The sequence below is a fragment of the Cherax quadricarinatus genome, chromosome 81, assembly GCF_038502225.1.
Source record: "Cherax quadricarinatus isolate ZL_2023a chromosome 81, ASM3850222v1, whole genome shotgun sequence".
Taxonomy (NCBI): Eukaryota; Metazoa; Arthropoda; class Malacostraca; order Decapoda; family Parastacidae; genus Cherax; species Cherax quadricarinatus.
In genome coordinates, this window is record NC_091372.1 from 1,094,771 (window position 1) to 1,119,079 (window position 24,309).

Sequence of the window (24,309 nt, forward strand, 5' to 3'; positions counted from 1 at the left end):
AACAGTGACTGTTTAGTGAGCTGCTAACCAGACTAACAGTGACTGTTTAGTGAGCTGCTAACCAGGCTAACAGTGACTGTTTAGTGAGCTGCTAACCAGACTAACAGTGACTGTTTAGTGAGCTGCTAACCAGACTAACAGTGACTGTTTAGTGAGCTGCTAACCAGACTAACAGTGACTGTTTAGTGAGCTGCTAACCAGACTAACAGTGACTGTTTAGTGAGCTGCTAACCAGACTAACAGTGACTGTTTAGTGAGCTGCTAACCAGACTAACAGTGACTGTTTAGTGAGCTGCTAACCAGACTAACAGTGACTGTTTAGTGAGCTGCTAACCAGACTAACAGTGACTGTTTAGTGAGCTGCTAACCACTACCAGTGACTGTTTAGTGAGCTGCTAACCAGACTAACAGTGACTGTTTAGTGAGCTGCTAACCAGACTAACAGTGACTGTTTAGTGAGCTGCTAACCAGACTAACAGTGACTGTTTAGTGAGCTGCTAACCAGACTAACAGTGACTGTTTAGTGAGCTGCTAACCAGACTAACAGTGACTGTTTAGTGAGCTGCTGAGACTAACAGTGACTGTTTAGTGAGCTGCTAACCAGGCTAACAGTGACTGTTTAGTGAGCTGCTAACCAGACTAACAGTGACTGTTTAGTGAGCTGCTGCTAACAGTGACTGTTTAGTGAGCTGCTAACCAGACTAACAGTGACTGTTTAGTGAGCTGCTAACCAGACTAACAGTGACTGTTTAGTGAGCTGCTAACCAGACTAACAGTGACTGTTTAGTGAGCTGCTAACCAGACTAACAGTGACTGTTTAGTGAGCTGCTAACCAGACTAACAGTGACTGTTTAGTGAGCTGCTAACCAGACTAACAGTGACTGTTTAGTGAGCTGCTAACCAGAGCTGCTAACCAGACTAACAGTGACTGTTTAGTGAGCTGCTAACCAGACTAACAGTGACTGTTTAGTGAGCTGCTAACCAGACTAACAGTGACTGTTTAGTGAGCTGCTAACCAGACTAACAGTGACTGTTTAGTGAGCTGCTAACCAGACTAACAGTGACTGTTTAGTGAGCTGCTAACCAGACTAACAGTGACTGTTTAGTGAGCTGCTAACCAGGCTAACAGTGACTGCTTAGTGAGCTGCTAACCAGACTAACAATCGATGACATAATTTTTTTTTTTAAGATTCAAAATTTGGGTAATTAAAAAAATTCTGATATAATCCTAACACAACAGGACTTTGAAAAAGCGATAAATGCCATGGCCCAGGCCCAGACTCATGGCCATGAACTCTGGCCTAGGCCCAGACTCATGGCCATGCACTCTGGCCCAGGCCCAGACTCATGGCCATGCTCTCTGCTCCAGGCCCAGACTCATGGCCATGCACTCTGCTCCAGGCCCAGACTCAGGGCCATGCTCTCTGCTCCAGGCCCAGACTCATGGCCATGCACTCCGCCCCAGACCCTCATGGCCATTCACTCTGCCCCGGGCCCAGACTCGTGGCCATGCACTCTGCTCCAGGCGAAGACTCATGGCCATGCACTCTGCCCCAGGCCCAGACTCATGGCCATGCACTCTGCCCCAGGCCCAGACTCATGGCCATGCACTCTGCCCCAGGCCCAGACTCATGGCCATGCACTCTGCCCCGGGCCCAGACTCATGGCCATGCACTCTGCCCCAGGCCCAGACTCATGGCCATGCACTCTGCCCCAGGCCCAGACTCATGGCCATGCACTCTGCCCCAGGCCCAGACTCATGGCCATGCACTCTGCCCCAGGCCCAGACTCATGGCCATGCACTCTGCACTCTGCCCATGCCCAGACTCATGGCCATGCACTCTGCCCCGGGCCCAGACTCATGGCCATGCATTCTCATGGCCATGCACTCTGCTCATGGTGGCCATGCACTCTGCCCCAGGCCCAGACTCATGGCCATGCACTCTGCCTCAAGCCCAGGCTCATGGTCATGCACTCTGCCCCTGGCCCAGACTCATGGCCATGCACTCTGCCCCGGGCCCAGACTCATGGCCATGCACTCTGCCCCAGGCCCAGACTCATGGCCATGCACTCTGCCCCAGGCCCAGACTCATGGCCATGCACTCTGCCCCAGGCCCAGACTCATGGCCATGCACTCTGCCCCAGGCCCAGACTCATGGCCATGCACTCTGCCCCAGGCCCAGACTCATGGCCATGCACTCTGCACTTGGCCCATACTCATGGCCATGCACTCTGCCCCAGGCCCATACTCATGGCCATGCACTCTGCCCCATGCCCATACTCATGGCCATGCACTCTGCCCCAGGCTCAGACTCTCATGGCCATGCACTCATCTGCACTCTGCCCCGGGCCCAGACCAGGCCCCAGGCCCAGACTCATGGCCATGCACTCTGCACTCTGCCCAGGCCCAGACTCATGGCCATGCACTCTGCTCCAGGCCCAGACTCATGGCCATGCACTCTGGCCCAGGCCCAGACTCATGGCCATGCACTCTGGCCCAGGCCCAGACTCATGGCCATGCACTCTGCTCCAGGCTCAGACTCATGGCCATGCACTCTGCTCCAGGCCCAGACTCATGGCCATGCACTCTGGCCCAGGCCCAGACTCATGGCCATGCACTCTGCTCCAGGCTCAGACTCATGGCCATGCACTCTGCTCCAGGCTCAGACTCATGGCCATGCACTCTCGCCCAGGCCCAGACTCATGGCCATGCACTCTGGCCCAGGCCCAGACTCATGGCCATGCACTCTGCTCCAGGCTCAGACTCATGGCCATGCACTCTGCTCCAGGCCCAGACTCATGGCCATGCACTCTGCTCCAGGCCCAGACTCATGGCCATGCACTCTGGGCCAGACTCATGGCCATGCACTCTGCCCCAGGCCCAGACTCATGGCCATGCACTCTGCCCCAGGCCCAGACTCATGGCCATGCACTCTGCCCCAGGCCCAGACTCATGGCCATGCACTCTGCCCCAGGCCCAGACTCATGGCCATGCACTCTGCCCCAGGCCCAGACTCATGGCCATGCACTCTGCCCCAGGCCCAGACTCATGGCCATGCACTCTGCTCCAGGCGAAGACTCATGGCCATGCACTCTGCCCCAGGCCCATACTCATGGCCATGCACTCTGCACTTGGCCCATACTCATGGCCATGCACTCTGCCCCAGGCCCATACTCATGGCCATGCACTCTGCCCCATGCCCATACTCATGGCCATGCACTCTGCCCCAGGCCCAGACTCATGGCCATGCACTCTGCTCCAGGCCCAGACTCATGGCCATGCACTCTGCTCCAGGCCCAGACTCATGGCCATGCACTCTGGCCCAGGCCCAGACTCATGGCCATGCACTCTGCTCCAGGCCCAGACTCATGGCCATGCACTCTGCTCCAGGCCCAGACTCATGGCCATGCACTCTGCTCCAGGCCCAGACTCATGGCCATGCACTCTGCTCCAGGCCCAGACTCATGGCCATGCACTCTGCTCCAGGCCCAGACTCATGGCCATGCACTCTGCACTCTTCCCCAGGCCCAGACTCATGGCCATGCACTGTGCCCCAGGCCCAGACTCATGGCCAGGCACTCTGCCCACTCTGCCCCTGGGCCCAGACTCATGGCCATGCACTCTGCTCCAGGCCAAGACTCATGGCCATGCACTCTGACTCATGGCCAGGCAGGCCCAGACTCATGGCCATGCACTCTGGCCCAGCCCCAGACTCATGGCCATGCACTCTGCCCCAGGCCCAGACTCATGGCCATGCACTCTGCCCCTGGCCCAGACTCATGGCCATGCACTCTGCCCCAGGCCCAGACTCATGGCCATGCACTCTGCTTCGGGCCCAGACCAATGGCCATGCACTCTGCCCCGGGCCCAGACTCATGGCCATGCACTCTGCCCCTGGCCCAGACTCATGGCCATGCACTCTTCCCCAGGCCCAGACTCATGGCCATGCACTCTGCCCCAGGCCCAGACTCATGGCCATGCACTCTGCCCCAGGCCCAGACTCATGGCCATGCACTCTGCCCCAGGCCCAGACTCATGGCCATGCACTCTGCCCCAGGCTCAGACTCATGGCCATGCACTCTGCCCCAGGCCCAGACTCATGGCCATGCACTCTGTTCCAAGCCCAGACTCATGGCCATGCACTCTGCCCCAAGCCCAGACTCATGGCCATGCACTCTGCCCCAGGCTCAGACTCATGGCCATGCACTCTGCCCCGGGCCCAGACTCATGGCCATGCACTCTGCCCCAGGCCAGACTCATGGCCATGCACTCTACTCCCGGCTCAGACTCATGGCCATGCACTCTGCTCCAGGCCCAGACTCATGGCCATGCACTCTATTCCAGGCTCAGACTCGTGGCCATGCACTCTACTCCAGGCTCAGACTCATGGCCATGCACTCTGCTCCAGGCTCAGACTCATGGCCATGCACTCTGCTCCAGGCCCAGACTCATGGCCATGTACTCTGCTCCAGGCCCAGACTCATGGCCATGCACTCTGCTCCAGGCCCAGACTCATGGCCATGCACTCTGCTCCAGGCCCAGACTCATGGCCATGTACTCTGCTCCAGGCTCAGACTCATGGCCATGCACTCTGCTCCAGGCCCAGACTCATGGCCATGCACTCTGCCCCAGGCCCAGACTCATGGCCATGCACTCTGGGCCAGACTCATGGCCATGCACTCTGCCCCAGCCCAGACTCATGGCCATGCGCACTGCCCCATGCCCAAACTCATGGCCATGCACTCTGCCCCGGGCCCAGACTCATGGCCATGCACTCTGCCCCAGGCCTAAACTCATGGCCATGCACTCTGCCCCGGGCCCAGACTCATGGCCATGCACTCTGCCCCGGGCGCAGACTCATGGCCATGCACTCTGCCCCGGGCCCAAACTCATGGCCATGCACTCTGCCCTAGGCCCGCTCCTGCCTCTCACAACTACTGGACCATTATGACTGTTTTGGATTCATTGGAGGACAAACAAAATGTATTTGTAGTATACACAGACTTTGCAAAAGCCTTCGACAAATGCGATCATAGTGTAAACAGAGCACAAAAATGAGTGACAAAGGTGTGGCATGCAAAGAGTACGTAACCTTTATTCGGCGCATGGACACACCCTCATTTACAGGCTATCTCCCCCAACCAGCGAACCAGGTTGCTAAGAGTTGATGATGGGGCCCCATCGTTCAACTAGTGACCAGGTTCTAGCCAATAAGAAGGTGGGATTGACAATCGCAGAGGTTATGTGGATACCGCTCTCCTGTCTGCCCTTGTCATTCCCACTCTAGAGCTGGTTGAAGCACGGTCTGCTATCTTGTGGCTTCTATTTCTGCCTTGCTTACCGTGGAGTGCACTATATTTATCACTGTACATAGTGTACATATTGCTGTTATAATTGGTGAAGGATAATATAAGTCTAAACTTTTTCTACTGTGTTTATTTGCTCCCATTACACCTGGGATAACAGGCCATTTGAAATCCTAGGTTGTAATATGGGTAGACTGTCCGAGAGCTGGACTTAGAGAAACGGTTGAGCTTAGGGTGAAGCTTGTAGCAGGAACATTGTGTAGCTTGCTGTTTCGCTTCGCTTTACAAATTTTGCGTGTCAGTTGCTTATGATCAGCCTTGCTATTGGGTGATCGTTCAACAGCTCGCTACTAGCTTGTTCAGTGTGCTCGCTTCGCTACGGTCAATCTTGTGTGCAGTCGGCTTTGCTTGTATGCGTATTCTGCAATCGTACTGTGCATAGCTAAGCGTGTTCTGCAAATTAACGTGTTACGTTGGGGTATTCGTACTGTGCATAGCGAATAACTTATGCCACCTAGACGAGTCAGACGCCTGGTGTCGGCATATACTTTGCATAACCTACCTAAATTGTCCCTACAGCGTTGTTGGCAAATTGCTCGTTCCATTGGCATTCCCTATAAACGCACTCTCACAGCTGCGCAACTGCGTTCACTTATTGCTGACATACTTATTGAAGAAGAGATGGCACATCAAACTCCTCCCTCTACGGGAGCTAGGGAAAAAACTCTTATGTTCTCGCATGAGGAAGATGATACACCTACGGAGCAAAATGGTCAGTATGGTGCAGCTGGGTTGTCTCGAGGTGAATCAGCGTCGTTGGCACTTGAGCTGGCAAAAATCACGCTGGAGCAAACTAGGGAACAGAGAGCATTCGCAAGGGAAGAATTTGATAGGGAAAGAGAAAGGAGACAGTTTTCGCATTCTGTAAACGATTTCAGTTTACAAAAAGCAGTACAGCTTGTTCCCCGCTTCAATGAGGCCGAACCAGAGCAATTTTTCGAAAGCTTCGAAAATCAGGCTCGAGCCTTGAGGTGGCCGGAACAGCACTGGGCAGCGTTGGTTCATACAGCATTATTGGGTAAGGCACAGGAATTTACGTCTGTATTAACTGACGCTGAATTCTCTGATTATCAAATAGTGAAGACCACAGTGTTGGGAGCATATACATGTATCCCAGCTAAATATCGTAAGACCTTCAAATTGAACAGGCGGCAGCTTGGTCAATCCCTGGTGGACTTTGTGAGACAGCAAACCAAAGCTTTTACCAGCTGGTATAAAGCGAGTGGTGTCTCTAACTTTGAGGAGCTGGTGCAGCTTATTCTGATTGATAACCTGCTGGAGTCTGTGGGACCAGAGGTTCGTGTCTTTCTGCAGGATCGTGACTTAACCACTGCATTGGAGGCGGCCAGGTTGGCTGATACCTTCGAAACGAACCGCTCCTTGTCCGAGCGGTCCCGTCTCTCTTTTCAACAGTCTGGCGTGAGCAGAGATCGACAACATTGGAGAATGAAGTGCCAGCCGGAGGGAGAGCGTCTACGTCATCCAACCAAGCCACCTGGTGAGCCACGCTTCTCAACATATGGTCCCCCTGCGGAGAGGCAAACTACTTATGGAGCATCTCGACAACAATATCCAGAGAGGCACCAGCCAGAACGACACCACTTGCAACGTCATCAGGGAGTAAAGGGCAAGCCTGTCGTCTGCTTCAGGTGCAATAAAGTAGGTCACATCAGTTCCAACTGCCCCCAAAAACCTCAACCCATCGGGAAAATCTCTAATATCCCTAGTAACATGTCCCCTAGAGAAGTAGAAAAAGGTATGGCCCCTTATTATTGCGAAAGTCTTATTTCCCTTCAGGAAAACTCAGAACCAACTAAAGTAAATACCTTTAGAGATACTGGAGCATATTGCTCACTTGTCAGAGAAGGAATATTACCCCTTTCAGAGAATACTTCTTTGAATTCCTCAGTTTTATTGGAAGCATTTGGAGGAGCTATCTTTTCCGTTCCTTTGCATAAAATTTATGTACAGTGCAAATATTACACTGGGTACTTGACTGTAGGGGTCTCAAAAGGATTTCCCATGAAAAATGCCATGTTATTACTGGGTAATAACATTACTACTGTTACTTCGTGTCCTGAACCTATAATGATTAATGCTTCTCCAGTGTTGGCCATAACTCGGGCAACATCCCAAGGGTTGTCTGGGGAGAATGTTGACCTATCCTTGGACGACTCCGATCTCGGAATAGCCACGTTGTTTTATGAGACACACCGGCCGGAGTCTCGTAAATCAAGTGAACAGACCCCGATCAAGCCTTCCTATTCCCAGGTTGCAGGATTGCCAGATGTCTCTGTTTCCATGCCCGAGGGACTGTCCTTCCGGGAGGAACAACGAAAGGACCCTTCTTTAAAATTCGCTTTTCAGGCAGCCATGGGTAAATCCTCTTTGGGTCATCCAGTCAAGTATGAAGTTAAAAATGATTATTTGGTTTGCACTGAGACTGGTAAGGAGATAGAGGGCCGGCAATTATACGACAGGTTAGTGGTTCCAACCAAGTATAGACCTCAGATATTAAATATAGCTCATAATACGTCATTAGGAGGTCACTTAGGAATTACAAAAACCTTGTATAGAATCACAAAAGAATTTTATTGGCCAAAATTAAAGAAAGAGGTGAAGAATCATATTAGGTGTTGCCGAGAATGTCAGCAAGTGGGAAAACCTGGACATTCCATTAAACCTGCACCTCTCCAACCCATACCTGCTGATGGAGAACCTTTTGCAGATTTAATTATAGATTGTGTAGGTCCACTACCTAAGTCAAAGTCTGGAAATCAGTATTTATTTACAATTATGGATAAAGTAACCAGATATCCTGAAGCGATCCCAATGCGTAGTATCAATACTAAAGCTATTCTCAAAGCTTTAACAAAATTCATTTCTTGTTTTGGCATTCCTAAAACTATACAAAGTGATCAAGGTACTAACTTCACTGCCAAAGCATTTAGGGAAGTATTAACTAGGTTAGGGATAATTCACAACTTATCCACTGCCTATCACCCTCAGTCCCAAGGCGCCTTGGAAAGATTCCACCAAACATTAAAAACAATGATGAGAAGTTTTTGCATGCACTTTCCGACAGATTGGGATGAATCTCTACCTTTGTTGCTGTTCTCAGTACGAGAGACGGTGCAAGAGTCTACAGGGTATAGTCCGTTTGAGCTGATCTTTGGGCACAATGTACGAGGTCCTCTTCGGGTGCTCAAAGAAGGATGGATGGGAGAAGACGTAAGCTCAGCACTCTACAACCCGTCTTCAAGGTTGCAGGTGGCACGTGAGTTAGCCACGGCTAACCTAAAGATAGCTCAAAGTAAGATGAAACAGAGGTATGACAAAAGTGCACAATTCCGCTCCTTCCATCCAGGAGACAAGGTGTTGGTGCAGGAACCTATACCTGGCCACACCTTGAAAGCTAGATTTACGGGACCTATGCAGATAGTAAGTAGATTATCTGATTTAAATTATGTGGTAGCTCCCATTGATAAGACCTCAAAAACAAAAACTTACCACATTAATCAAATCAAGGCCTTTCATACACCAGATAAAGTCCCAGTAATGACTCTGTCCTCTACCTCTGAGGACGACTCTGACTCTTTGCACTCTATCTCTGAAATTAATACTAAACTTTCAAATTCTGTCCTCCTCAAGGACCCTAGCCCGTTAATGGATGGATTATCTGAAATACAAGCAACAAATTTAACTGAGCTTCTACAGTCATATCCTAATATTTTTTCGGATGTGCCGAAAAAATGTACGTTAGGTTACCATGATGTAGATGTGGGAAAATCTAAACCAATTAAACTCTCCCCCTACAGAGCTAATCCTGAAAAGCAAAGGCTACTTCAGCAGGAAGTAGACTTCTTGTTAGAACATGGTTTAGTGGAGGAGTCATCTAGTCCATGGGCTTCACCGTGCATCCTAGTAAAAAAGGCTGATGGAGGGTTTCGTATGTGCACAGACTACCGTAAAGTGAACGAGGTCACAATCGCAGATGCTTACCCTCTTCCTCGTCTGGATGACGTAATTGACTTTGTGGGTAAGGCTACTTTTGTGTCCAAATTAGATCTCCTTAAAGGTTACTATCAGGTACCTTTGACAGATAAGGCGAAGGAAATCTCTGCCTTCGTAATTCCAGGAGGTCATTATCAGTATACAGTTACCCCCTTCGGAATGAAAAATTCCCCCTCTTCATTCCAGAAACTCGTCCATCAGGCTATTAAAGGACTTGAAGGCACGGCAGCATACCTAGATGATATTGTTGTGGTGTCTGATACTTGGGATCAACACCTACTTAGACTTAAAGCTCTGTTTGAGACCTTTAAGAATTCCCAATTAACAGTTAATTTATCTAAATCTTCCTTTGGCCAGGCCACTATCACTTTTCTAGGCCATGAAGTAGGTAGTGGTAATGTTGCACCTAAACTTGCTAAAGTTCTTTCTATTAAAGATTATCCAGTTCCTCATGATAGGAAATCTCTTCAACGTTTCCTAGGCATGATAGGATTTTACAGAAGATTCTGTAAGAATTTCTCAGATATTGTAGCCCCTCTTACCTCTCTTACCAGTCATAAAGTTCCCTTTAATTGGACGTCAGATTGTAACACTGCTTTTAATAAAGCAAAAAGATTATTGTGCTCTGCACCCATTCTCCTGTCTCCAGACTTCTCCAAACCTTTTTCATTACAGGTTGATGCTTGTGAGTCTGGGGTTGGGGCGGTACTATTACAAATCGGGAACAAGGAGCTGCAGCCAATCGCATACTTTTCAGCTAAGTTCCAGCCACATCAGAGAGCTTACTCTACCATTGAAAAAGAAGCCCTCGCGCTGGTAATGGCTTTGGAGCATTTCGATGTTTATGTGGGCCAGACATCGCAGGTGGTCACAGTCTACAGTGATCACAACCCGTTAGTCTATCTCCAAGCCATGAAGAATCACAACACAAGGCTTATGCGTTGGACGCTCAGGCTGCAGCCCTACAATATCAAAATTCATTATATTGCCGGCAAAGAAAATGTGTTGGCAGACTCTTTGTCAAGAGTCTAGTTTATTATTTTATTTAGGTTAGGATGTATTTGTGGTAACCCCTTTCAAGCTCTTTTTTTTTATCCCCTGATGTGGGGTTTTTTTTTAGTGAGGGGATGCGGGCTACCGTCCGCCTGTATCTTGGACCTATGCTAGCCTGTCTGACTGCTGTCTCACTCTAAGTTTAGGGTTTGGCTTTTGGTCACTAGGAAAGCTGAGCTCTATCTAAGAGTTGGATGGTGGAGAGGATAGGCGGTCCCATTATTTTGTGCCATGGCGGCACGGTTACCACTGGGAGGTGGCAGCCTAATCCTGAGCCTTCTCGGGGGTGGGGGTGTGGCATGCAAAGAGTACGTAACCTTTATTCGGCGCATGGACACACCCTCATTTACAGGCTATCTCCCCCAACCAGCGAACCAGGTTGCTAAGAGTTGATGATGGGGCCCCATCGTTCAACTAGTGACCAGGTTCTAGCCAATAAGAAGGTGGGATTGACAATCGCAGAGGTTATGTGGATACCGCTCTCCTGTCTGCCCTTGTCATTCCCACTCTAGAGCTGGTTGAAGCACGGTCTGCTATCTTGTGGCTTCTATTTCTGCCTTGCTTACCGTGGAGTGCACTATATTTATCACTGTACATAGTGTACATATTGCTGTTATAATTGGTGAAGGATAATATAAGTCTAAACTTTTTCTACTGTGTTTATTTGCTCCCATTACACCTGGGATAACAGGCCATTTGAAATCCTAGGTTGTAATAAAAGGAATAACAGGAAAAGTGGGGAGATGGATCTAAAACTTCCTAACAAACAGAACACATGGAGTAACAGTTAACAGAATAAAGTCAGAGTCAGCTACAGTGAAAAGTTCTGTTCCACAAGGCACAGTACTCGCTCCCATCCTTTTCCACATCCTCATATCTGACAAAGACAGAGATGTAAGCCATGGCTCTGTGTCCTTTACTGATGACACCAGAGTCTGCATGATGTGTCATCCACTGAGCACACTGCAATTCTCCAAGCGGACATCAACCAATTCTTTAAATGGTCTGCAGAAAACAATGAAGACAAATTTCAATTACTCCGCTATGGAAAACTTCCGGAAATAAAAACCGGAACAGAATATAAAACAAATTCCAATCACACAATAGTGCGAAAAACTAATGTGAAGGACCTGGGAGTGATAATGTCAGAGAATCTCACTTTCAAAGACCACAACAATGTCTCAGCCATATCTGCTAGGAAAATGATAGGATGGATAATGAGAACCTTCAAAACTAGGGATGCCAAACCAGTGATGATCCTCTAAATCATTTGATCTTTCTAAGCTGGAATATTGCTGTACACTTATGGCCCCTTCCAAGGCAGGCGAAATTGCAGACCTGGAGAATATACAGAGAACTTTCACTGCACGTGCAAGTACAATAAAGCACTTAAATTCCTGAGAATGGTTGAAGTCCTCTTACCTGTACTCCTTGGAACACAGGCAAGAAAGATACATGATAATATACACTTGGAAAATCTTAGAGGAACTAGTCTCAAATCTGCGTACGGAAATCACTTCCTACGAAAGCAAAAGACTCGGCAGGGGTTGCAACATCCCCCAATGAAAAGCAGGGGGTGCCATGAGTATGCAAAGAGACAACACAGTAAGTGTCAGGGGCCCAAGACTGTTCATCTGCCCCCCAGCATACATAAGGGAGATTTTTAATAGACCCCTGACTGTCTTCAAGAGGGAGATGGACAGGCACCTAAAGTCAGATCCCGACCAACCAGGTTGTGGTTCGTACGTCGGTTTGTGTGCGACCAGCAGTAACAGCCTGGTTGATCAGGCCATGGTCCACTGCGAGGCCTGGCCATGGACCGGGTCGCGGGGGCGTTGACCCCTGAAACACCCTCCAGGTATTATCCAGGTATACCGAGCACATACCCTGAGGTGCACATCAACCAAATAGCTGCTACAGCGTATGGGCGCCTGACAAACCAAAGAACAGCGTTTCGACACCAGAGTAAGGAGTCATTCAAGACCCTGTACAGTGTACACCGTGTATATCAGGCCCATATTGGAGTATGCAGCACCAGTATGGAACCCACACCTCGTCAAGCATGTCAAGAAATCTGAGAAAGTGCAAAGGTTTGCAGCAAGACTTGTCCCGGAGCTAAAGGGAATGTCCTACGACGAGAGGTTAATTAAGGGAAATCAACCTGACGACACTGGAGGACAGGAGGGACAGGGGGGACATGATAACAACATACAGTACTGAGAAGAATTAAAAACCACACACACACACATACACACACACGGGGCCAGGAGCTCGGACTCGGCCCCCGCAACCTCAACTAGGTGAGTACACACACACACACACACACACACACACACACACACACACACACACACACACACACACACACATACACACATACACACACACACACACACACAGGGTCAGGGGAGACATGATAACGACATACAAAATACTGCGTGGAATAGGTAAGGTGGACAGAGACAGGATGTTCCAGAGATGGGACACAGAAACAAGGGGTCACAATTGGAAGCTGAAGACTCAGACGAGTCACAGGGATGTTAGGAAGTATTTCTTCAGTCATAGAGTCGTCAGGAAGTGGAATAGCGTAGCAAGTAATGTAGTGGAGGCAGGAACCATACATAGCTTTAAGACGAGGTATGACAAAGCTCAGGAAGCAGAGAGAGGACTTAGTAGCGATCAGTGAAGAGGCGGGGCCAGAAGCTGAGTCTCGACCCCTGCAACCACAATTAGGTTTGTACAATTAGGTGAGTACACACACACACACACACACACACACACACACACACACACACACACACACACACATACATATACAACAGGCCTAGTGTCTAATCGACATGTGCCTAGGACAAAATGGTAACTAACACACACACACACATACACACACACATACACACGCACACACACATACACACACACACACATACACACACACACACACATACACACACACACGCACACACACACACAAACACACACACACACACGCACACATACACACACACACACACACATACACACACACATACACACACACACATACACACACACACACACACACACACACACACACACACACACACACACACACACACACACACACACACACACATACACACACACACTGTTAGTCATTGCAGTATGTAGTATAGTAGTCATTGCAGTTATGTATAACCCACCACAGAACTGCAGGAGGCCAAGAGAGGAATATGATGAATGCAATAGAGTAATGGTGGACACTCTAGCTGAGGTGGCAAGAAGGGCCCACTCAAGTAGAGTGAAGTTACTGGTCATGGGTGACTTCAATCACAGGGAGATTGATTGGGAAAACCTGGAGCCACGTGGGGGTCCCGAAACATGGAGAGCCAAGATGATGGATGTGGTGCTAGCAAATCTCATGCACCAACATGTTAGGGATACTACCAGGGAGAGAGGGGAGGATGAACCAGCAAGACTGGACCTCGTGTTCACCCTAAGTAGCTCAGACATTGAGCATATCACATATGAAAGGCCCCTTGAAACTAGTGACCACGTAGTTATAAGCTTTGAATACATCGTGGAGCTAAAAGTGGAGAGGGTAACAGGAGTAGAAAGGGAAAAGCTAAACTATAAAAGGGGGGACTAAACAGGAATGAGGACCTTCCTGCAGGAGGTTCAGTGGGAACAGGAGTTGGTAGGAAAATCAGTAAACAAAATGATGGACTTTGTAACAACAAAATGCAAGGAGACAGAGGAAAGGTTTGTTCCCAAGGGTAACAGAAATAATGGGAAGGACAGAACGAGCCCTTGGTTTACCCGAAGGTGCAGGGAGGCAAAAACTAAGTGCTCTAAAGAATGGAAAAAGTACAGAAGGCAAAGGACTCAGGAGAATAAAGAGATTAGTCGACGAGCCAGAAACGAGTATGCACAGATAAGGAGGGAGGCGCAGCGGCAGTATGAAAATGACATAGCATCAAAAGTCAAGTCTGACCCGAAACTACTCTACAGCCACATCAGGAGGAAGACAACAGTCAAGGACCAGGTAATCAAGCTGAGGAAAGAAGGTGGGGAGCTGTGGCATGCAAAGAGTACGAACGACCAGGAAGTATGTGAGGAGCTCAACATGAAATTTCAGGAAGTATTTACAGTGGAGGCTGAAGGGACAACGGGAAGACAAAACAGTGGGGTACAGCAACAAGGGATATACCAACAAGTGTTGGATGAATTACACACAACTGAGGAGGAGGTGGAGAAGCTCCTAAGTGACCTTCACACCTCAAAGGCGATGGGACCGGACATCTCTCCATGGGTCCTTAGAGAGGGAGCAGGGACACTACGTGTGCCACTAACCAAAATCTTCTACACTTCCCTTGAAACTGGGCAACTACCTGAAGTATGGAAGAAGGCAAATGTAGTCCCCATCTTTAAGAAGGGAGACAGAAATGAAGCACTAAATTATAGACCAGTGTCACTGACATGTATAGTATGCAAAGTCTTGGAAAAGATTATCAGGAGGAGAGTGGTGGAGCACCTGGAGCGGAACAAGATTATAAACGACAGCCAGCATGGATTCATGGAAGGCAAATCCTGTGTCACAAACCTACTAGAGTTTTACGACAAGGTAACTGAAGTAAGAAATGAGAGGGAGGGGTGGGTTGATTGCATTTTCTTGGACTGCAAGAAGGCCTTCGACACAGTTCCTCACAAGAGATTAGTACAGAAGCTAGAGGAACAGGCACGTATAACAGGAAGGGCACTGCAATGGATCAGAGAATACCCAACAGGGAGGCAACAGCGAGTCATGGTCCATGATGAGGTATCACAGTGGGGGCCAGTGACGAGCGGGGTCCCACAGGGGTCAGTCCTGGGACCAGTGCTATTCTTGGTATATGTGAACGACATGACGGAAGGGATAGACTCAGAAGTGTCCCTGTTTGCAGATGACGTGAAGTTAATGAGGAGAATTAAATCAGACGTGGACCAGACAGGTCTACAAAGAGACCTGGACAGGCTGGATGTGTGGTCCAGAAACTGGCTCCTAGAATTTAACCCCGCCAAATGCAAAGTCATGAAGATCGGAGGAGGGCAAAGAAGACTGCAGACAGAGTATAGGCTAGGTGGCCAAAGGCTGCAAACCTCACTCAAGGAGAAAGACCTAAGAGTGAGTATAATACCGAGTACATCGCCAGACGCACACATTAACCGGATAACTGCTGCGGCATATGGGCGCTTGGCAAACCTGAGAATAGCGTTCCGGTACCTCAGTAAGGAATCGTTCAAGACTTTATACAATGTGTACGTCAGGCCCATACTGGAGTACGCAGCACCAGTTTGGAACCCACACCTGGTCAAACACGTCAAGAAATTAGAGAAAGTGCAAAGGTTTGCAACAAGGCTAGTTCCAGAGCTAAGAGGAATGTCCTATGAAGAAAGGTTAAGGGAAATCGGTCTGACAACACTGGAGGACAGGAGGGTCAAGGGAGACATGATAACGACATACAAAATACTGCGTGGAATAGACAAGGTGGACAGAGACAGGATGTTCCAGAGATGGGACACAGAAACAAGGGGTCACAATTGGAAGCTGAAGACTCAGATGAGTCAAAGGGATGTTAGGAAGTATTTCTTCAGTCATAGAGTAGTTAGGAAGTGGAATAGTCTGGCAAGCGATGTAGTGGAGGCAGGAACTATACATAGTTTTAAGACGAGGTATGATAAAGCTCATGGAGCAGGGGGAGAGAGGACCTAGTAGAGGTCGGTGAAGAGGCGGGGCCAGGAGCTGAGTCTCGACCCCTGCAACCACAATTAGGTGAGTACACACACACACACACACACACACACACACACACACACACACTTATATCAGTGGTCCACTGGAAGACTTGGTTTATATCAGTGGTCCACTGGAAGACTTGGTTTATATCAGGGGTCCACTGGAAGACTTGGTTTATATCAGTGGTCCACTGGAAGACTTGGTTTATATCAGTGGTCCACTGGAAGACTTGGTTTATATCAGTGGTCCGCTGGAAGACTTGGTTTATATCAGTGGTCCACTGGAAGACGTCAGCTTGGAGGTTGGCTGTGTCTTCTATGGATGACACTCTCATCTCATACAATTTCCAGTGTTGTCATCAAAGGATGACACAGTACTATGACTGATGTCTCTGTCTATGTCAGATGTAAGAATGAGGAAGAGAAGTGGGACGAGTACCCTGCCTTGGGGAGACACAACTTTTCACTGTGCAATAATGGAACAGATGAAGAAATGATGAGACAGATGGTGCAGTGATGAAACAGATGGTGCAGGGATGAAACAGATGGTGCAGTGATAAAACAGATGGTGAAATAAAACGGTCGTCACAGGCTTTTCCACCCCTCCCATCTTTCCTCCTCTCCCCTAGTCCCCCATACCATGGTGGACTGGGGAGGCCTGTGGGATATGCCTGTGTCTGGTATATTTTTAAGCCCTGAGAGAGGGAGAGAGAGAGCAGCCTGGTTGGGGCCCCATACACCAGAATGGGAACCCTACCTACTCTCTCTCACTCTCTCTCTCTCTCTTTCTTTCTCTCTCTCATAAACAGTGAGGGAACAGTGGTATGGATGTAGTGGAAGGGTTTAGCTGAGGCTACAACAGCTACAGCTTCTTCACCCTCACTGCATGGGGTGCGCCACGCAATCCTTAGCTCAGTGTGTACTCAAGACTCCTCAGTGTACTCAGTGTGTCCTGGCCCAGTGAACTACTGGCCAAGAGTACCCGGGTCACAAGCATGCTGTGTCGTTGACCAGGTTGTTACTGTTGGCCCGACGCCATCCACCATAGGAACCACAGCCTGGCTGGTCAGTCAATGACTTTAGGCATCTCAACTGTACACATAAAGCTCATTACTCAAGTCGAGTCACAGCTCCTGGTCCCCGCTTCTTCTACGCTCTCCCGGCTTCAAGAGCCTTGTCGTATCTCTACTTAAAACTGTATATGGCTCCTGCCTCTGGGTATGGCAGACCCGGAGGTCAACGCCCTTGAGGTAAGTATCTCCGATGGGGCAGCAAGAATGACGAGTGGGAAGGGACCTGCCTAGCATGGGCCAGTAGGCCTACTGCTGCATTGCTCCTTTTGTTCCTATGTCCCCCCACCTCCTCTCTCTCTCTCTCCCCCACTACCCTCAATTTACCCCTACCCCCAGGTCTCGTAACACACACACACACATACACACACACACACACACACACACACACACACACACACACACACACACACACACACACACACACACACACACACACACACACACACACACACACGCATACACATACACACACGCACACACATACACACACACACACACACACACACACATACACACATACACACACACACACACAGACAGACAGACACACACACACACACACACACACACACACACACACACACACACATGCATGCATGCACATACAACAGGCCTAGTGTCTAATCGACATGTGCCTAGGACCAAATGGTAACTAACACATACACTCACCTTCGGGCTGGGCATAACAGAGAAAGTATTCATGATACGGTCAGGGTACTCTTCCCTGATCTTGGAGATGAGCAGCGTGCCCATACCGGACCCAGTACCACCACCCAGGGAGTGGGTCAACTGGAAACCTTGTAAACAGTCGCAATTCTCACTTTCCTTCCTGATAATGTCAATTACAGAGTCTACCAGCTCGGCGCCTTCAGTATAGTGACCCTTAGCCCAGTTGTTACCAGCGCCGCTCTGACCTACAACACAAAATATAAATATGATTCCACAATTTTGGGGAAAAGCAATTTCATATGTAGTTACCAATTGTTCCAGCCATGGTATTGTGGGTAAGTTGTGAGTTGTTCCAACCATGGTATTGTGGGTAAGTTATGAGTTGTTCCAGCCATGGTATTGTGGGTAAGTTGTGAGTTGTTCCAGCCATGGTATTGTGGGTAAGTTGTGAGTTGTTCCAGCCATGGTATTGTGGGTAAGTTATGAGTTGTTCCAGCCATAGTATTGTGGGTTAGTTATGAGTTGTTCCAGCCATGGTATTGTGGGTAAGTTATGAGTTGTTCCAGCCATAGTATTGTGGGTTAGTTATGAGTTGTTCCAGCCATGGTATTGTGGGTAAGTTATGAGTTGTTCCAGCCATAGTATTGTGGGTTAGTTATGAGTTGTTCCAGCCATGGTATTGTGGGTAAGTTATGAGTTGTTCCAGCCATAGTATTGTGGGTTAGTTATGAGTTGTTCCAGCCATGGTATTGTGGGTAAGTTATGAGTTGCTCCAACCATGGTATTGTGGGTAAGTTATGAGTTGTTCCAGCCATGGTATTGTGGGTTAGTTATGAGTTGTTCCAGCCATGGTATTGTGGGTAAGTTATGAGTTGTTCCAACCATGGTATTGTGGGTAAGTTATGAGTTGTTCCAGCCATGGTATTGTGGGTAAGTTGTGAGTTGTTCCAGCCATGATATTGTGGGTAAGTTGTGAGTTGTTCCAGCCATGGTATTGTGGGTAAGTTATGAGTTGTTCCAGCCATGGTATTGTGGGTAAGTTATGAGTTGTTCCAACCGTGGTATTGTGGGTTAGTTATGAGTTGTTCCAACCATGGTATTGTGGGATAGTTATGAATTGTTCCAGCCATGGTATTGTGGGTTAGTTATGAGTTGTTCCAGCCATGGTATTGTGGGTAAGTTATGAGTTGTTCCAACCATGGTATTGTGAGTAAGTTATGAGTTGTTCCAGCCATAGTATTGTGGGTTAGTTATGAGTTGTTCCAGCCATGGTATTGTGGGTAAGTTATGAGTTGTTCCAACCATGGTATTGTGGGTAAGTTATGAGTTGTTCCAGCCATGGTATTGTGGGTAAGTTGTGAGTTGTTCCAGCCATGGTATTGTGGGTAAGTTGTGAGTTGTTCCAGCCATGGTATTGTGGGTAAGTTATGAGTTGTTCCAGCCATGGTATTGTGGGTTAGTTATGAGTTGTTCCAGCCATGGTATTGTGGGTTAGTTATGAGTTGTTCCAGCCATGGTATTTTGGGTAAGTTATGAGTTGTTCCAACCATGGTATTGTGGGTAAGTTATGAGTTGTTCCAGACATGGTATTGTGGGTAAGTTGTGAGTTGTTCCAGCCATGGTATTGTGGGTAAGTTACGAGTTGTTCCAGCCATGGTATTGTGGGTAAGTTAAGATGTTGTTCCAGCCATGGTATTGTGGGTTAGTTATGAGTTGTTCCAGCCATGGTATTGTGGGTAAGTTATGAGTTGTTCCAGCCATGGTATTGTGGGTAAGTTATGAGTTGTTCCAACCGTGGTATTGTGGGTTAGTTATGAGTTGTTCCAGCCATGGTATTGTGGGTTAGTTATGAGTTGTTCCAGCCATGGTATTGTGGGTTAGTTATGAGTTGTTCCAGCCATGATATTGTGGGTTAGTTATGAGTTGTTCCAGCCATGGTATTGTGGGTTAGTTATGAGTTGTTCCAGCCATGGTATTGTGGGTTAGTTATGAGTTATTCCAGCCATGGTATTGTGGGTTAGTTATGAGTTGCTCCAGCCATGGTATTGTGGGTTATTTATGAGTTGTTCCAACCATGGTATTGTGGGATAGTTATGAGTTGTTCCAGCTATGGTATTGTGGGTTAGTTATGGAATGGACGAGGAGTCGAACGGTAGTCTTGTTGGTAGCAGGAGGAGCGCTCTACCACTGAGCTACGGAGCTTCTAATGGAAAAGTTGTTCTGGTATAATGTACTGGAACAGTGGGACAACCAGCTGGGTCACAGATGGTGTTCTTTGACTCAGACATGACGCAGAGAATGGTCTCTGACGCAGACATGACGCAGGAGTGCTCCTTGTGACAGGTTCCCACCAGAAGTCCCGCCCGAGTGCTGCACCTACTACCATACACCACCACGGTTCGAGTCCCCCTCCAGTCTTCTCTTTATCGACAGTCATTTATTACGACTTTCACAAGTTTATTCAATGTGTATTTAACACAAAATAATATTTAGTGTTTTTTAAAAAAACGTGATTAGTAAAGTTTAAACTATATACATTCTCAGTTTATATACTCTGAGTGTATATACATCGAGTGTACATAGAGTGTATATACACTCAGTGTATATACACTTTAATCACTATTTAAGGTATTAAAGTGTTCTTGACTGGTATTATACAGGTGAAGTGTAGTCTTAACAACCCTCGTGCAGTAGATAGGCTTGAAACTTAACAATTATCAAATCATCAATTAACAGATGTAAATATTGAGAATTTGCTTAATCTCTACTTTCTAAATTATAATATTTGTGATTACTGCTTCATAAACACAAGGAAATACCAGGATACATCAGACAACGTTTCGCTCCTGGGACCTTGATCCCACGACCGAAACGTTGTTTAATAAATATATCTTAATCTTGGCACACCTCTTTCTCTAAACCAATATGTCGGTATATTTTACCAAGGTTCAAGAAATTTAATTCCATAACTAATTTCTAAGTTAATATCTAAATACATTAGACTTAACATAAACATTCGTTATAGTTAACATTTCAACATTATCTCTGATAAACTAACCAAAGACAAAGTTATCTGGTTTGAAGAGGTGTCCGAATGGTCCAGCACGGACCGAGTCCATAGTTCCAGGTTCCAGGTCCACCAACACGGCCCGCGGTACATACTTCCCACCTGTGGACACGGTAACATGTGTTATTACTCTACCATATATTTGTATACTCCACGTGTTAGACCGCGTATATCCATGACCAAGTCTACAGTGAACTAGATATCATCAGAGTTGAGTCGTGTAGGTCTACTGGACCTGCCTAGCATGGGCCAGTAGGTGACTTGGGCCTGCCTAGCATGGGTCAGTAGGTGACTAGGACCTGCCTAGCATGGGTCAGTAGGTACCTTGGACCTGCCTAGCATGGGCCAGTAGGTGACTAGGACCTGCCTAGCATGGGTCAGTAGGTACCTTGGACCTGCCTAGCATGGGCCAGTAGGTGACTAGGACCTACCTAGTATGGGACAGTAGGTGACTAGGACCTACCTAGCATGGGCCAGTAGGTGACTAGGACCTGCTAAGCATGGGCCAGCAGATGACTAGGACCTACCTAGCATGGGCCAGTAGATGACTAGGACCTGCCTAGCATGGGCCAGTAGGTGACTAGGACCTACCTAACATGTGCCAGTAGGTGACTAGGACCTGCCTAGCATGGGCTAGCAGATGATTAAGACCTACCTAGCATGGGCCAGTAGATGACTAGGACCTGCCTAGCATGGGCCAGTAGGTGACTAGGACCTGCCTAACATGGGCCAGTAGACGACTAGGACCTACCTAGCATGGGCCAGTAGATGACTAGGACCTGCCTAGCATGGGTCAGTAGGTGACTAGGACCTGCCTAACATGGGCCAGTAGGTGACTAGGACCTACCTAGCATGGGCCAGTAGATGACTAGGACCTGCCTAGGATGGGCCAGTAGGTGACTAGGACCTGCCTAACATGGGCCAGTAGGTGACTAGGACCTACCTAGCATGGGCCAGTAGATGACTAGAACCTGCCTAGCATGGGCCAGTAGGTGACTAGGACCTGCCTAACATGGGCCAGTAGGTGACTAGGACCTACCTAGCATGGGCCAGTAGATGACTAGGACCTGCCTAGCATGGGCCAGTAGGTGACTAGGACCTGCCTAACATGGGCCAGGAGATGACTAGGACCTACCTAGCATGGGCCAGTAGATGACTAGGACCTGCCTAGCATGGGCCAGTAGGCGACTAGGACCTGCCTAACATGGGCCAGGAGATGACTAGGACCTACCTAGCATGGGCCAGTAGATGACTAGGACCTGCCTAGCATGGGCCAGTAGGTGACTAGGACCTTCCTAACATGGGCCAGTAGGTGACTAGGACCTACCTAGCATGGGCCAGTAGATGACTAGGACCTGCCTAGCATGGGCCAGTAGGTGACTAGGACCTGCCTAACATGGGCCAGGAGATGACTAGGACCTACCTAGCATGGGCCAGTAAATGACTAGGACCTGCCTAGCATGGGCCAGTAGGTGACTAGGACCTGCCTAACATGGGCCAGTAGGTGACTAGGACCTACCTAGCATGGGCCAGTAGATGACTAGGACCTGCCTAGCATGGGCCAGTAGGTGACTAGGACCTGCCTAACATGGGCCAGGAGATGACTAGGACCTACCTAGCATGGGCCAGTAGATGACTAGGACCTGCCTAGCATGGGCCAGTAGGTGACTAGGACCTGCCTAGCATGGGCCAGTAGGTGACTAGGACCTACCTAGCATGGGCCAGTAGGTGACTAGGACCTGCCTAGCATGGGCCAGTAGGTGACTAGGACCTGCCTAACATGGGCCAGGAGATGACTAGGACCTACCTAGCATGGGCCAGTAGATGACTAGGACCTGCCTAGCATGGGCCAGTAGGTGACTAGGACCTGCCTAACATGGGCCAGTAGGTGACTAGGACCTACCTAACATGGGCCAGGAGATGACTAGGACCTACCTAGCATGGGCCAGTAGATGACTAGGACCTGCCTAGCATGGGCCAGTAGGTGACTAGGACCTGCCTAACATGGGCCAGTAGGTGACTAGGACCTACCTAACATGGGCCAGGAGATGACTAGGACCTGCCTAGCATGGGCCAGGAGGTGACTAGGACCTACCTAACATGGGCCAGTAGATGACTAGGACCTGCCTAGCATGGGCCAGTAGGTGACTAGGACCTGCCTAACATGGGCCAGTAGGTGACTAGGACCTACCTAACATGGGCCAGGAGATGACTAGGACCTGCCTAGCATGGGCCAGTAGGTGACTAGGACCTGCCTAACATGGGCCAGTAGGTGACTAGGACCTACCTAGCATGGGCCAGTAGATGACTAGGACCTGCCTAGCATGGGCCAGGAGATGACTAGGACCTGCCTAGCATGGGCCAGTAGGTGACTAGGACCTGCCTAACATGGGCCAGTAGGTGACTAGGACCTACCTAGCATGGGCCAGTAGATGACTTGGGTCTGTGTGTTTTCCACATTCACCTGTCAGTGTATATACACTGAGAGACATGCACCTGTCAGTGTATATACACTGAGGGACATGCACCTGTCAGTGTATATACACTGAGAAATTACTTTAATGTCTGTTACAAGAATTAAAATATTTTCGGCTGGTGGTGAACAGGTGTCATGCAGCCTTACTAACCCTCGTGTAGCAGATAGCCTTTAAATCCCATTAACCAACCAGTACTATATATTTTGCAATATATGTCTCCGTTGATAAGTATACAATAAGAGCAGCAGTGTATATACATTGAGGGTGATGGATATCTTAGCATATATACCTGGAGTTTACCTGGAGAGAGTTCCGGGGGTCAACGCCCCCGCGGCCCGGTCTGTGACCAGGCCTCATGGTGGATCAGAGCCTGATCAACCAGGCTGTTGCTGCTGGCTGCACGCAAACCAACGTACGAGCCACAGCCCGGCTGGTCAGGAACCGACTTTAGGTGCTTGTCCAGTGTCAGCTTGAAGACTGCCAGGGGTCTATTGGTAATCCCCCTTATGTATGCTGAGAGGCAGTTGAACAGTCTCAGGTCCCTGACACTTATTGTATGGTCTCTTAACGTGCTAGTGACACCCCTGCTTTTCATTGGGGGGATGTTGCATCGTCTGCCAAGTCTTTTGCTTTCGTTGTGAGTGATTTTCGTGTGCAAGTTCGGTACTAGTCCCTCTAGGATTTTCCAGGTGTATATAATCATGTATCTTTCCCGCCTGCGTTCCAGGGAATACAGGTTTAGGAACCTCAAGCGCTCCCAGTAATTGAGGTGTTTTATCTCCGTTACGCGCGCCGTGAAGGTTCTCTGTACATTTTCTGTACATTTTCTGGGTCA

At 48.7% G+C, this 24,309-nt stretch overlaps 1 protein-coding gene across 1 annotated transcript in view; it reads right to left on the minus strand.

Annotated features, from left to right (window-relative positions):
• LOC128699928 (tubulin beta-1 chain-like) overlaps nt 1-21,595 on the minus strand; it is a 62,130-nt gene extending 40,535 nt beyond the window's left edge. The window contains exons 1-3 of the mRNA XM_070102246.1: nt 21,589-21,595; nt 20,989-21,099; nt 17,931-18,175 (exon numbers count right to left, since the gene is read on the minus strand). Coding sequence (XP_069958347.1) covers nt 17,931-18,175; nt 20,989-21,099; nt 21,589-21,595 — 363 coding nt within the window. The remainder of the gene's footprint in view (nt 1-17,930; nt 18,176-20,988; nt 21,100-21,588) is intronic.
• Between the last annotated feature and the right edge of the window lie 2,714 nt (nt 21,596-24,309).